At 37.6% G+C, this 15,234-nt stretch overlaps 1 protein-coding gene across 1 annotated transcript; it reads left to right on the top strand.

Moving 5' to 3' along the window:
- Positions 1 to 6,362: 6,362 nt before the first annotated feature.
- LOC111902914 (abscisic acid receptor PYL9) lies at positions 6,363 to 7,861 on the top strand. The gene is made up of 3 exons (XM_023898723.3): positions 6,363 to 6,639; positions 7,088 to 7,303; positions 7,393 to 7,861. Exons 1-3 carry the CDS (start codon positions 6,538 to 6,540, stop codon positions 7,597 to 7,599), a joined length of 525 nt encoding a protein of 174 aa, XP_023754491.1. The 5' UTR covers positions 6,363 to 6,537; the 3' UTR covers positions 7,600 to 7,861.
- The last annotated feature ends 7,373 nt before the right edge of the window (positions 7,862 to 15,234 follow it).

Raw genomic sequence — 15,234 nt, 5'->3', positions numbered from 1 at the left:
AAAGCCCACTACTGGCCCAATTTACTAAATTGGGCCCACCTCACCAAATGGGCCTAAACTCAAGATCCATAACAACCAATGAGCCCACAATACTCTAACCATAATGTCCAGTCACGGCCCAAAATCCAACAGCCCAAATAACAGCCCAAATCCTAAGGCCCAAAATGAAAATCCAACAGAGGGAGTACGCTGGGCGTACCCTCCTTGGTACGCTGGGCGTACACGCCGATTCGCAACAGGGGATCGGGGCACTGACTCGCTACGCGGGGCGTACTCACATGTTACACGGGGCGTAACCTCACAGCTCAACAACATCACATAACGTCTTAATGGTTAAATCTCTTAAGCCCATATTTCAGATCCTTAGGCCAAATATGCCTAAGATTCATAAAGTCTCAAACTTTATCATTTGGGACGTCCATAAAACTCTTAATCCAACGTCTTAATCCATTAAGACCCACATATCTCACACATGGAACAACCACAACCCTTGGGACCTCATTTTTCTCACTCATGACCTCTCCAAAGGTCTGAAAGGACAGATAATCTCGACCAACTCAAAACATGCATCAAAATAAGGACTTTTGGGACAAGAATGGTGTCAAAGCTTCACAACACATAGATTTACACAATATGAATGTCAAGCAAGAAGCTTTATACCTCAAATAGGCTCCAAAGGATGATGTCTTCCCAGATCTATAAGCTCCAGCCGTTTCGCTCCTTCTTTGACAACTTCTCCTTTCTTCCTTTATGCTCTCCTTTGCTAATCCAAGCTTTCCAAGACCAGACACACCTAATCAAGGAGGTGGGACATCTATCTTAGGGTTTCTGAGGTTAAGGGAGAGCTTATGAAGGCTAGGGTATGCACCAACATGTTCCTTATATAGTGGCTGACCCTAAATTTAGGGTTTTAGAACTCTGAGAGTACGCTGGGCGTACTCAACCTTGCACCCGCGTCCACTTACGCCTTACGCTGAGCGTAATCCCAGCTTACGCTGGGCGTACTCCGCGAGTCCCCAAAATTTCATACTTGGCCCTCATTATTCCACTTTTCCAACAAGATGATCAAATTACTATTTCTCTTAAATCCCGGGGACTCACAATTAGGTACTCTTAGGGACGGGGCGTTACACCTTGGATCTATGTTTTACTAAAATACTTGCAAATTTGATTTTCCAAGGTTCTTAGCCTAACTAGCATGGCACGGGGAAGTTTGGAACATAATAACAAGTAGAAGAACGTAACTTTTTGTTGTGTTGGATTCCTTGAGAACCTTGTAAGCCTAGCACCTCAAATGTGATGCCTCAAATGTCTCACACAACACCACAACACTTGGAATAACCTTGAGAGAAGCTCACTAACATTCAAAATCGACTAGCCCTCTTATTCTTCACTTGTAGTGCCGATTTTGCTAGTCATGGGGTCTTTATATAGTTGTGTCACAAGTAAGGTTACACCATGTATGTAACGACCAAAATTTTCAACCAATTTAAAACATTTTATTTCATTAAAACACCATTAAGTTCATACATCTTGTTTTCAAAATAGTTTAAACATCAGAGTATCCCCCAGACCCATATCACATAAATCATAAAACATGAGGGGCGATACGATCACGCCTTCGCCTTGCCACGATCTCCTAAAGTACCTGAAACAATACACTGAATTGTAAGCCCAAAAGCTTAGTGAGTTACCCCCAAAATACCAACCACACATAAACATACTCATAATATATCACAAATAGAACAACCATGCACATTGGGTCTACTGTGTGACTGGTCCGCCCGCACCGGGCCATCAGTCCACCTGGTCCACCCTCCGTGTCTAGCCATGTACATCGAGTCTACAGTGTGATTGGTCCGCCAGCACCGGACATTCAATCCACCTGGTCCACTCTCTGAGTCTACAGTATGACTAGTCCGCCCACACTGGGCCTTTAGTCGGCCTGGTCCACTCTCCGAGCCTCGACACATATGGTCTGCCCTCTTGGGGCCTTCAGCCTATCCGGACCGCTTGATGGGCCTTCGGGATATCCGGTCCGCCCTGGATATGTTGGCCTACAACACAAAGCAGGACCCGCCTCAACCCAACCCCCGTCAAACAACTGTGTGCACATAAAACAATTAATCACATAACAAATCCTTAACCAGACAAATAGTCTAACAGATCACATAGCATATCAACATCCTAACCAGGACTCTGACCTAACCGGTCACTAGCATAACATTACCCTATATACCGGGGTACCGACCTTAACTAGGTCACTAACATAACACCATCCCAAATACCATGATGCAGATCTATCAAAACAATAACATAACAAACAATACCCGGATTTCCATCAGATAAAGGACCGGCCTTGGTGCCGTAGACCCTGTCGATATAGTGAAGATAACTCACCTGAATGAAGAACCGAACCACGGAAGCACACCCCCGAAGCACTGCCCCAAACTCTAACACCTATTGCCATCAATGGACCATTGACATAAATAACCAATTACCATAACACCCTTAAAGGTCAAAGTCAAAGTCTAGGCCAAAGTCAAACTTCCTGATTGACTCTACTCGCCGACTCAACCTGTTGACTCGTCGAGTCCTTATACTCTGAAAACTCTTAGAACACGACTCAACTCACCGAGTCACCCCAAGACTCGTCGAGTCCAACGATCTCTGAGTCCCATCCTGCTCAACTCATAGAGTGACCCCTCGACTCACTAATTCGAGGCTTTAACCAGAAGATGTTAGGGTTTGCGACCAGACTCGCCAAGTCCAAGGCAATCTTCAACAGACTCGCCGAGTCCATGCTTATGTTCATAAAACTCGTCAAGTACACCCATGTGACTCACCAAGTCTCTCCAGTTCTCAATCCATACAAAGGCTTTTCGAGCCATGCAGGGGCTCCAATCCATAGATCCACTCTTCTACAGTTTAATCCTCACATAAAGTGACAAACTTTACATGAAACCAAGGAGATATAGGCCTAAAACACTCTAGTGCTAGGGTTTATGACAAAGGGGCTTAACCAACAACTCTTAAACAGAAGCTTTATGACATTTTGGACCATCACAAGCCTAGATCGGAAGTAGCAACCTCATATCTAAGCCTTTAACTCGAAATAGCTCTCAGTCATACCAAAAATGCCCCAAATCTCAAATGATAATAGATCTAGATGCAAAAGAGCCCAAGCAACAGATTATTACCTCCAATATATGCTCCTACTGAAGTAGATCCTAGATCTACACCGCTCATTTGCAGCAAGCCTCTTGATCTTCAAGCCCCTTTCCAAGATTTTCTCCTCTAAAGCTCTATTCTCTCTATTAATGGAGTCTCACTCGATTCTAGGGTTTCTGGATCTCAAAAGGGTAGCAAAGAGGCTGAGGGTGGGTTATAATGTGCTTTATATAGGGCACAACCCCCGGGATTAGGATTTTCTCTCTTCAGCACCAACTCGTCGAGTCCAAGCCGCTGAGTCGACGAGTTGGCAACTTAAACCCGCGACAGAATCCCGCTCCGACTCGGCAAGTAAGCATGCCTACTCATCTAGTCCCTTTCCTTAATTTACACTTTAAGTCCTTCAATAGCACCTCTGGAATTTGGGGTGTTACAATGTAAACCCTAATTGTCATGGTTTTCCATATTCCATGATCCATGGGTTTATAACCTCCATGGACTATCCATGGAGCCCCTTATGGGTTCAACCCAATTCATATAAACCATGGATCATTAGCCCACTATACAAGAATAGATTATTTACACAATCAACCTTATATATTTAATTAGTCTCTTTTTGATCACTTAATTAATTCTTTGATCAATACTAATTAAATAATATTATTAATATATTAAAACTTATAATATATTAATAATCCTTAAGTGTCATTTCTCTCATTTAGTCTATCCAAATGTTGCAATGCCATGAAACCCAAATGTACCATGCCAACCGGGTCAAGTAAATTCCAAGAATAGTTATGAACTTAGACACCTAATCCAACAACTACATGGACCATTTATGATGTTTTTTTCTTTTTATAAGAATATTAATAGATATAAAAATGTGATTATGACCCAACTAGACATTTTTTGTAGGTATTTTTCAAAATATAGATATAAAAAGTGTTTCCACAAATAGACATACATTCCACGAAGGTTCCTCCATGGTCTCCGTAGAATTAGGGTACACTCCGCGGAATGGTCATATGGTTAATTTAGTAGAGGAATGTGCGTAAAGTTGACGGATCGAATCATCAGAAGGAGCTCAACATAACTGTTTTTCAGCGTTCATTACTCAGAAGAAGCTCTGCGGAACTATGCTTCAGTTTTTTTTTTATGCCATAACGATTCCTCATAGCATATGTTCATTCTGCAGAGCTTTCGGAGGTAGCTCTGTAAAATCCATGTCTATACGTGGGAAGAGCATATATATATATATATATATATATATATATATATATATATATATATATATATATATATATAGACAAAATTGCAAAAATGGTCCCTGTGGTATGCATTTTTTTGGGGTTTTGGTCCAAACCACGAGTTTTTTGGATTGGTGGTCCTTTTGAGCTAGTTTGCTTGTAATTTTGGTCCCTCGGAAAACTTAAAAGACTAAAATGCCCTTTCTGATATATTTTATATATTTTTTCTATTTAATTTAAAGAAAAAAGAAAATAAATAACTAATTTGGGCCCAATTATCTCTCTCTCTCTCTCCCTCTCCCTCTCTCTTTTTCACCCAAACACCCCCTTTTGATGTTGTTGCTTCCCCTCTATGGGTGTGCCACTGGAACAGAAAGAAAAAGCATGAGGGAGTTGTCGGAGCAACCTTCCTTACCACATCAGATGACGGGATCGCCTCCTCATCAACTCCATTGCAAATCGCCACCATAAGACAAATTGCCACCACCTCTGCAGCTCCCTTCCTCCCTCATTTTCTTTCCTGTTGATTAATCACCCCAAACACCCTACGATCACTTCGAGCGCTACCCCACATCCATAGCCGACAACAAAAAAGGAATGTAGCAGGGAAGAGCACCGGAGCAGCCTTATTGCCACCACCATCTTCACCCCTCACCACCACCATTGCCATGTTCCAGCCATCACCTTCGATTGTTCAACTAACCCATGAAGGCGAAGAACCCCCCTCATTCATCTTTTGTGTTACAGGACAAAAACAACCCCTCTCACCATTAATGGTGGCGGAAGCAATCGCCGTTTCTGCTACTCTTGAGTGTGTGTCATCTACAACACAGGAAGGAAAAGAGGATTGATCGGGAATCAAACCAATAGCGACTGTCGGTGGTCCTGAGGAGTTCAATCAAGCAATAAGGGTGAAAATCAAGACTTATTGTGGTTGTGTTTGGTCTGTAAGTCAAACGAAAGGGAATGAGTCTTCGATTCCCATCTGATCAGAGACGAAAAGGGACCACAAACAACATCTTCTTTCTTTCTTCTTTTCCTGATTCACTATGAAACACGAAGAAGGAGTCGATTTTTCCAGTGGTTCAAGCCTTCAATCGGGGTTGTAGGGGTTGAGAAGGGTAGCAACAGCCGGAGAGGGTGCTTGTGGTGGTGTTTCTCGGCAGATGGCGAAAGGGAAGGGGATATGGAAGTGACGGCAGTGGGGAATCAGGGAAACATCATCGATGATTCTAGTTCTTTGACAGGGGAAGGAGACGAACGGGATGACAGTCGTTGAGAAAGATGTGAAGGGGTATCGGAACAGTACAACAACAATTCCGGGCTTGTTTAACAGCGGGTGTTGGGGCTGCTACTACCGACGAAGAATCACCGGTCCATTCCTTCTTTTTCATTGGTTCTACTATGAGAGTGGGTGTTTTGGGTGATGGATCATCAGGAAGAGAGAGAGAGAGAGAGAGAGAGAGAGAGAGAGAGAGAGAGAGAGGCCCGATTTTATATTTAATAATAATAATAATTTTAAAAAGTGAAAGAAAATGAAAATTAAATTCATTAAGGGTATAATAGTCTTTTTAATTTGGACAGGGACCAAAACTACATGTAAACTTGCTCAAAAGGACCACCAATCCAAAAACTCGTGGTTTGGACCAAAACCCCAAAAAAATGCATACCATAGGGACCATTTTTGCAATTTTGTCATATATATATATATATATATATATATATATATATATATATATATATATATATATATATATATATATATTTGAAATCATATATTTGGATCATAATCCTATAAAAACAGACTTAGGGGTAAAACCGTACATTCATGACAAATATCGAAAGTCTTTTTTGCCTCAAGTTAATACCATCCATTTGATGACCCGATGAAGCAGTTCGGGTCGGGTTTCTTTGTTGGCTATTTGTTCGAGTGTGCGTCATAGGCAATAGCTTATCTCCGTTCACAAATTTCCTATCTTTGTTCTTTAAAAGCAAAGTGGAAAAAAACACTACCAGTTGTCCTGATTCTCGATCATATCATAAAAAAGTCTTTTCTAATTATTCGAATTCTGCTTTCAATTCAAGAACTGAAATCAACAGCAAGATAGATTAATCAACAATGGAAGCAGCTTACTACATACGAAGACACCACAGGCATAACCCTAACGATGAACAGTGCATTTCTGTTGTCGTTAAACACATCAGAGCTCCTGTTGATATCGTAATCTCTCGCCCTTTCTCTTCCCTATTCTTATTACTTTATGTTTCGATTGAATCTGACATGTTTGTGTTTCGTGTTCATTTTTTGTTGAATTCAATCAGTTCCATAGCGGATCAGGGCTTATACTAGACTTTCTACTTTTAAGTACCCTAAGAATGAGAAATTGACATGAATTTTGTTACTAATAAATCACCATATGATTTTAACAGCGTCTGTGGTTAATCCTACAAGTTTGCTACTGCATCAATAGCGATATACTTATATGTATACTTTTGATCTCAAAATCAGTCTTCAAAAAAGAAATCAACATTTCTAGTACCTGTTTTCATGATTTACACAGCTTCATATCACTTAACACAAAGATCTGAAACATTTCATTTGCTTCAATTTCAATTAATCAAGTATCAACCTCTGTTCTTTAACAGTTTGATTCAATTTTCTTTTTCAGGTTTGGTCGTTAGTTAGGAGATTTGATCAACCTCAAAAGTATAAGCCATTTGTGAGCAGGTGTACTATGCATGGGGATCTTAACATAGGCAGTGTTCGACAAGTGAATGTCAAATCAGGGCTTCCTGCCACCACCAGTACCGAAAGGTTAGAACTTCTTGATGATAACGAACACATCCTTGGCATCAAAATCGTTGGTGGTGACCACAGACTAAAGGTATATGATTAAAATCAAATTCTCAATCTCAGAATCTCCATTTTTTTTATGTTATCCAAATATTCATCTTTTTTCTGAAACTTTTGCAGAATTATTCCTCAATTCTGACTGTTCATCCAGAGATAATAGAAGGAAGATCAGGAACATTAGTGATCGAGTCATTTGTGGTGGATATTCCTGATGGAAACACAAAGGATGACACGTGTTACTTTGTGAAGGCGTTGATTAACTGCAATCTTAACTCTCTTTCAGAAGTGTCTGAACGGATGGCTGTGCAGGAGGACCAGAGAGGGTAGCCAAGCATCTTGTGGGTCTTAATAAAAGTATTAGTGTTAGTGTTAATGTCTCATTGCATTTAAACTTTTTTATTTTTTTTTAATTGAAGCATTTTCTGCATTAAGTTATGTAAATATAGTAGAAAAAGAAGCAGCTCATTGTTTGCAGAACGTTGGTGAGGGTCTGTGAACATTTGGTAGTTGATGCTGATATTTGTTATAAATAATAATATTATATGGTGGTGTTTTTACTTTTTATGCAAAATCTACTGTTGTTTGATTATTTTTCTATTTTAATTTAATTTAATTTTCCAATACTTTTTATAAATAATATTTGGTGGGCCAGCATTGCACGAGAAGTCTAGAAGGCACCAGTGACTTCAGTTTTCGTGTTTAGGTGGAACTCGACTGTACTGCATTTATACATGATGGCGTACGTAAACATATTCTAAAAATTCTATATATATATATATATATATATATATATATATATATATATATATATATATATATATATATATATATATATATATATATATATATATATATATATATATATATATATATAAAGAGTTTGATCATTTGGTTGAATTTAGTAATCATATAATTGAATACATACAAATATAAAAAAGTTAAAAGCTGAAAAGGGGTGCAATAGAAAAGTACGAGTGAATTTAATTTTATTATTTTATAGTGATTTCCGCGTGTAAATAAGAAGCAAAAAAATGGTGAAACCTAAAATTTTCCACTATATGATATTTAAGTTGTTTGTTGATGTCGACTTGGGTGGATCTTTTAAGTATATCACTATCAACACTTTACCAAAAAATTGGTATATAAATGTCATGATGATACAATTTTTGGCAGTTTCAGTCGTAACTTTTAAAAAATTAGTACAACTTATCTTTGTAGTTTCAAACTCAAACATATTGTTAAATTTATGTGAAATGACAATTTTCGCTTCCATTTATTGTTTTGTAACTTCTGTTTATTATTTTCTGTATTTATTAAGAGGCCAACCACACCATAGTTAAGCTTAATAACCTACAAAACACAATGTTCTTCCCTAATAGAGGAATAATTATAAATTCCATTAGGTAATTCTAAATTAGAATTGCACAAACAACAATAACTTTCTGAAGCTTAATATGATAGTGATTGAATTTAATCCCACGAGATACCACATGAATTTGAGGGGATATTTCAGCAAGGTAGCTATGGATGAGCTTGACTATTTTGACTTTGGGAGCAGGGTCAACAAATTAGACATCTAGAAAGCCATGCGCGTAACCATGATCAACAGCCTAATCTTGCATCTTGAAGATTTTTATGAGTTCTTGAACCAAATCAACATCAAGATCAGAAACCAATGTGTTCTGCATTCGTTGACCAATTGGTTGACTCAACTTGTGCCTCAGGGTTTCCCCACAGTCCAAACAAACATATCCATGTGATAAAGGATATGTTTCGTACACAACATTTTTTTTTCATACATATTAATTTGTGTTTTAAAATATTGTATTGTACAACTCTATAAAATATAAATTGTTAGTGCATGGAAAAAATTGATATGTACAATCATTTCTCATGTGATGATTGAATTAAAAATTCACAATAAATAGTCTGTTTCTGTTGGTTAATGATTTACCAAGAATATATAGGTTACTTCCCGTTCATTGATCGTTGCTATGACTTTTTTGTCAACACAAATATATATATATATATATATATATATATATATATATATATATATATATATATATATATATATATATATATATATATATATATATATATATATATATATATATATATATATAAAGGTTCAAATGAGAACCAAAAAAGATTAAGAACCGTAAGAACCTCTAATTTTAGATGTTTATAAAGAGTTTAGGGTTTAGGGTTTAGGGTGTTTATAAAGGGTTTAGGGTTTAGGGTTTAGGGTTACCCTAAACCCTTTATAGACATCTAAAGTTAGAGGTTTTTACGGTTTTTAACCTTTTTTGGTTCTTATTTGAACCACTCCCTATATATATATATATATATATATATATATATATATATAGAGTCAAGATCAAATAAGAAGGAAATTTTTTGAGGAAGGTAAGAAGTTTTTTTTTCTACATATTTTTTTTCGCGAACAAACAAAATGAATCATTAGATGATTCATTTGTAAGATGATTCACAAGAAAAAAATTTCAAAAAAAACATCTCGATGATTCATTTATACAATGATTTTGTTGTTATTCACTAAAATTGTCATAAAATTGAATTTTTTCTTAATTTACTTAAAAATGAATCATAAAGATATTTTTTTGGGAATTTTTTCTTGTGAATCATCTAGTGATTCATTTATTTTGTTCGTCAAAAAAATATGTAGAAAAAAAAAACTTCTTACCTTCCTACCAAAAAAAATTTCTTACCGGATATATATATATATATATATATATATATATATATATATATATATATATATATATATATATATATATATATATATATATATATATATATATATATATATATATATATATATATATATATATATATATATATATATATATCTTCAACCCATCGATCTTTCGACACACTACATGTTTTCTAATGAAAAGATTTGCAAAAGTAACATATAACTATAAAAACATAGTTGAAGCATATATCGATTTTTGTGTAAATACGTTGCTAAGCGGTCATGTCTTGCCTACTTAATGTTTGGACGAAATGGAGGATGTGGGTTTATGTCTCATGCGAGCATAAATTAAAAAATTTCTTTTTGAAGTAAAACCAACTTGCAACATAAGCACTACGTAATAAGATAATGTCGACTCGTACTAATCGGATAGTCACCTATGAAATGTCAAAATTTTACAAATGAAAATCGAAAAAGGTGACGAATTTATACTATAAAATAAATAAATAGATGAAGTTGTGACGAAAAAGAACGCTTTTTCATGCGACTAAAAGATGTATTTTTTTAAGAGAAATTAAATATATTTTTATATTTTTTTCTTATTTATATTCATTAAAATAATGACAAATATAATATTTTGATAAAATTAATTATACTTTTAGACATTTGTCATCATTTCATATGATAGAAAGATAAATAGAAAAAAAAAATAATAGGATATTTGATTTCTCATTTTTTTTATTTACGGCAATCCTAACCACATTGTACAAGTAAGTTAAAAAAAAAATGTTGATTTTACTAAAAAGTTTGTAGCCCACCGTTATCATGTGTATCACGTATATTGGAAATGTGTCCTTCCAAGTGGTCGAGGTTCAAGTCTCGGTGGACAAAAGATATAGGTTTAGGAGTGTAATTAGTAGGGTATGTGAGTTAGCCATTCTAAAAAAATTGTTAGAATTTCTTAAAAATACAAATGCATTCAATATCCACACACACACACACACACACACACAAAAAAAAAAAAAAAAAAAAAAAAAAAAAAAAAAAAAACTTATGTAGAAACCTATAACTTTTTATCAAGTATGATAACTGTTTAAATTATACATATTCAGTCCTTATGAACGGCTACTTCAAATAAGCCGATAAAATTTACTTAATAGGGTAATATATTTCTCACTTTCTACACATTTGGTCCATAATATTTTTTGTTGCAGAATAAATTTTGTTGTTTTTGTACACATTTTGTACTCATGATGTAACATTCGTGTTCCATTATGGTTTAGCTTTTTATTCTCTAGGGCTAAAAATGCAGTTTTGGGAAAAACTTTGTCCAATGGCGTAGAGCAAGGATGCACACGGCGTGGCATTGAATAAGTGGCACACACATTTTATTGAGCCACCATGGTGTGGCCAAGAGTAGTCACGGGGTGGCAACTGTCTTGGCCCAAACCCATCATTGTTTTTGGGTTCCCTTCGTATTTAAACCCCTCTAAACCCATTTTAGGGTTCAATATCAGCCTCCAAGCCCTCTTTCACCTCAGAAAACCCTAGCCTCCATCCCTTGTTTAATTCTTGAGCTCTTTGGAGCTTTTATAACGCCCTGTTCCGAATCAATTCTTAGTCTGAGGTTATGGCCTAAAGATCAGTCATCATAAGGATTAGGGCTTTTGAAAAGGTAAGAATAGGGCCATTTGGGTGCGGGTGATGTATTAGAAGTGATCCGGGTGTTCGGTTCGTGTTTTGGAGCCTAGGGGAATTTCGGTAAAGTGTCAGTTCAGGTTTTTGTGGAAAATGGACTTTTGTTTGGAAGGTCTTAATATGATTTGATAGAAGTGTGGGGATTCTCGTTACCATTCCGTGGACATAAAGATCGTCGGAAATGGGCTTATAACGAAGAAGTTATGGCCTTCAGAAGTTTGGTGGTTTTCAGGCTTAGTTGAGTACACGGGGCATACACAAAGCGTACGTGGGGCGTACTAGTGAAGAAGGCAGTACGCGGGGCGTACCTTGGAGTACGTTGGGCGTACTGAACAGGATGGTCGCGGATGCTCTTTGGAGTAGGCTGGGTGTACCATATGTACGCCCAACGTACTCTAATCAGACCCAAACCATATTTTAGGGTCTTGGACCCTATTTAAGCTCCTTATCTCATAACCTAACCCTAATATCTTCAGTCTTCATCCCTCTAAACTCTAGAAATCAACCCTTAGCCCCCATTTGTGTGATTGTAGAGCTTCAAAGTGATTTTTGTGTGTTTTGTTGCTTGAGGAGGAAGAAGGAACTTCTTGAAGAGTCATTATTTGACTTGGCGCTTTTGGATCCAAGCTTTGTGCACCTAGATCTGTCTTTTGGAGGTATAAAGTCTCAACCTTAACAACTCTTTCATGTAGATCTAGCTAAGTGGTATTTTGTTATGGTTTTGGTCCCTTTGAGGTGGTTCTTGTCAGTAGAAGTTACTCTAAAACCTTTGAGCTTCATATTTGGTCCTTATTGAGGTTATGGAGTCATAAAGTTTAGATCTTGATGGGTATAAACCTTCCATGCATGATTTGGTAGTCATTTGATGAAGTTTGGGACTTAGGCTTTTGATTTGGGTCCCATTGAGTTATGCTAAGTCATAAAGTTGAAAACTTTATGACTTAAGAAGTCCCTTGAAATCAGATATGAAAGTTTGGACTGAGGTCTTAGGGTATTAAGAAGTTTTAAGACATTTTGGGAGTGATTTTTCCCTTCTGGAATTCATCTTTGGTGTTTGGGCTTCATTAATCCATGCAAAGGCTTAAAGCATTCGACTTTATGGATAAAGTCACTTATATTTAGCCATTTTGAGGTTTTGGACGTCTCGACTTAATGGATTAAGAACTAGGATTCAGAGTTGGTCAATAGGAAGGTACGTTGGGTGTACAAGCCTGTACGCACATCATACAAACTCTTAAGCATGTATGCTTAGTGTACAAGCTAAGTACGCCCCACGTACTCAACGGGGTGGGATTTCACTTGGGGCCATCTTTTGGGATTTGTTGTTTTAGGCCCTATTAGGCCATCAGGTTTTGGGTTGATATTTAAATGTGGAGGTCCACTATGGTTTTTGGCCCAATTTCGAAAATTGGGTCATAGATTGGGCATTGGGTAGTTTTTAGTATTTGTGCCTTGTGCACTATTAGGTTTGCGCCTAAGTCTTGGTCCAAAAGTAGGTAAGGGTTAAATTGGGCATTTACCCTAGTAAAGGATTTATGGTTATGTATAGGAACCTAATTGTTGATTGGGTGTTGCTTTGACCTTGATAGTTCGAGGATCTGTCATCCAGCAGCTAGGGATTTTATGTTTGATTCAGCAGAGCAAGGTGAGTCTCCTCACTATATTGATGGGTCAAAGGAACCAATGTCAGTCCATTATGTGCTATGTGGTATGCTAGTTGTCTCTGTGATACTTGCATGGAAGACCCGGGGGGAGCCCGTGACGCTTGGATATCATACCATGTGGGGGAGCCCATGACATTCTGGGTAAAGATCATGGGGGAGCCTATGACACTTGGATATCATACCATGTAGGGGAGCACATGGCATTCCAGGTCAAGACCAAGGGGGAGCCCATGACAACTGTATGTATGTTGCATGTTATTCTGTGGTTGTATGTAATATGGTATTTTGGGGAACTCACTAAACTTTGTGCTTACAGTTTCCAGTTTATGTTTCAGGTACTCCGATTTTCTAATGGAAGAGCTCGGGATGATTGCAGGGCACACACCGCATGTTTTCGCCTTCTGTGAATTACTCTTATTTGTCGATGTTTTGCTAAAACTTAGCTACTCTAATTTTAAGGAAAAGATATGTATTGACAATTTATTAATCTAAAAAAATTATGTCATGATTTTTGTAACATCCGGATTTCCAGGTATCTTGTTTTATGCATTTATATTGAGTTTTGGAGAGGGACTCGGCGAGTAGGCACTTAGACTCGCCAAGTAGGATCGCGCATGATCGGACTGATTTAATGGCGGACTTGGCAAGTCCATTCGTGGACTTGGCGAGTCCACGCTGTTTAATGAAACCCTAATTCCCCGGGGCCTGAGCCCTATTTAAGGACCTTTAAGCCACCATTTGCGGCTATCAGACCCCTGAGAAACCCTAGAGATCAGAGAGAAGGCTTGTAGTGAAAGAGGAGGGCTATTTCATCATTCTAAGTGTGTTTTTGAAAGAAATAAGGAAGGAGGTCAAACAAGGAAGATTGAGGAGCTCAGATCAATCATCCCTTCATCAGAGGAGGCTACTAGAGGTACTAATATGTGCTCCAACTCGTGTATTTGGTGTTCTAGTTGAATCTAGGGTTTTCTTGTGCATTCTTTGGGTTGGATTCAAAGAATGTGAGCTCCCAAGGTGGATTTCTTCTTAGATCTAGACCTTAAGAGGTCCAGAGAGTTCCATTCACATTGCTTTTTGCTACTCCATTAGAGATATGGCCCTAGGTTGCCATTTTAGGGGTTATTTCACCCAAGGAAGCTTTTTGGTCATTGCATGAGTGTAAAGATCAGACCTTTACATGATTATTGTGGTTGGTAAGGCTAGATCTATGGATTGGAGGAACAGATCTGACCTTAGGAGGTCATTTGAGTTTGAGCATGGCATGAACTCGCCGAGTCCAAGAACAGACTCGGCGAGTAGGATAGTTTTTCCCCATGAATCACTCAGTTGGTGACTCGCTGAGTTGGGGAAGTGACTCGGTGAGTCATTGGGGATTTTGAGGACTTGAGTTCATGACTGAACTCGCCGAGTCACAATTGTGCACTCGGCGAGTCTGGTCAAAGGGTTGACCGTTGACTTTTGTTGACTTTTAGGGTTTGGTCAACAATTGAACTTGTGGACTGTTTGAAGGGTAAAATGGTCTTTTAGCCTACTTAGAGGACGTGTAGGATTTAGTCTAGCCTAGAGAGTTGTTATTAATTGAGATGATCGTTTATGTGTTTAGGCAGAGGCTAGATCAGTGTTACGCAAGCGAGATATTACCGAGACATCCAAGGTGAGTCTTCTCACTATACTTTACCTTGAGTGGTAATTAGAGTTATGTGACAGAGTTATTGTATGCTCTTTATGTGATGTGTTGTACCACATTATTTCTATGTGATTTATGTCGTGTGTATATTAGAGTATATCAGAGTTAGAACCGGAAGGTTCACAGAGTTAACACCAGAAGGTCCATAGAGTTAGGGCCCAAGGGCCCACAGAGTTATGGCCTCGAGTGGCTAGTAT

This window comes from Lactuca sativa, chromosome 3 (assembly GCF_002870075.4).
Source record: "Lactuca sativa cultivar Salinas chromosome 3, Lsat_Salinas_v11, whole genome shotgun sequence".
Lineage (NCBI taxonomy): Eukaryota > Viridiplantae > Streptophyta > Magnoliopsida > Asterales > Asteraceae > Lactuca > Lactuca sativa.
Note: the sequence above shows the minus strand (reverse complement) of the source record. Positions and strands in the feature narration are given on the sequence as shown.

Coding starts and splice junctions, on each gene's coding strand:
- LOC111902914 (XM_023898723.3), top strand. CDS start 6,538: ATGGAAGCAGCTTACTACATACGAAGACACCACAGGCATAACCCTAAC. Junction 6,640..7,087: donor TCAGAGCTCCTGTTGATATC/GTAATCTCTCGC, acceptor TTTCTTTTTCAG/GTTTGGTCGTTAGTTAGGAG. Junction 7,304..7,392: donor GTGGTGACCACAGACTAAAG/GTATATGATTAA, acceptor AAACTTTTGCAG/AATTATTCCTCAATTCTGAC.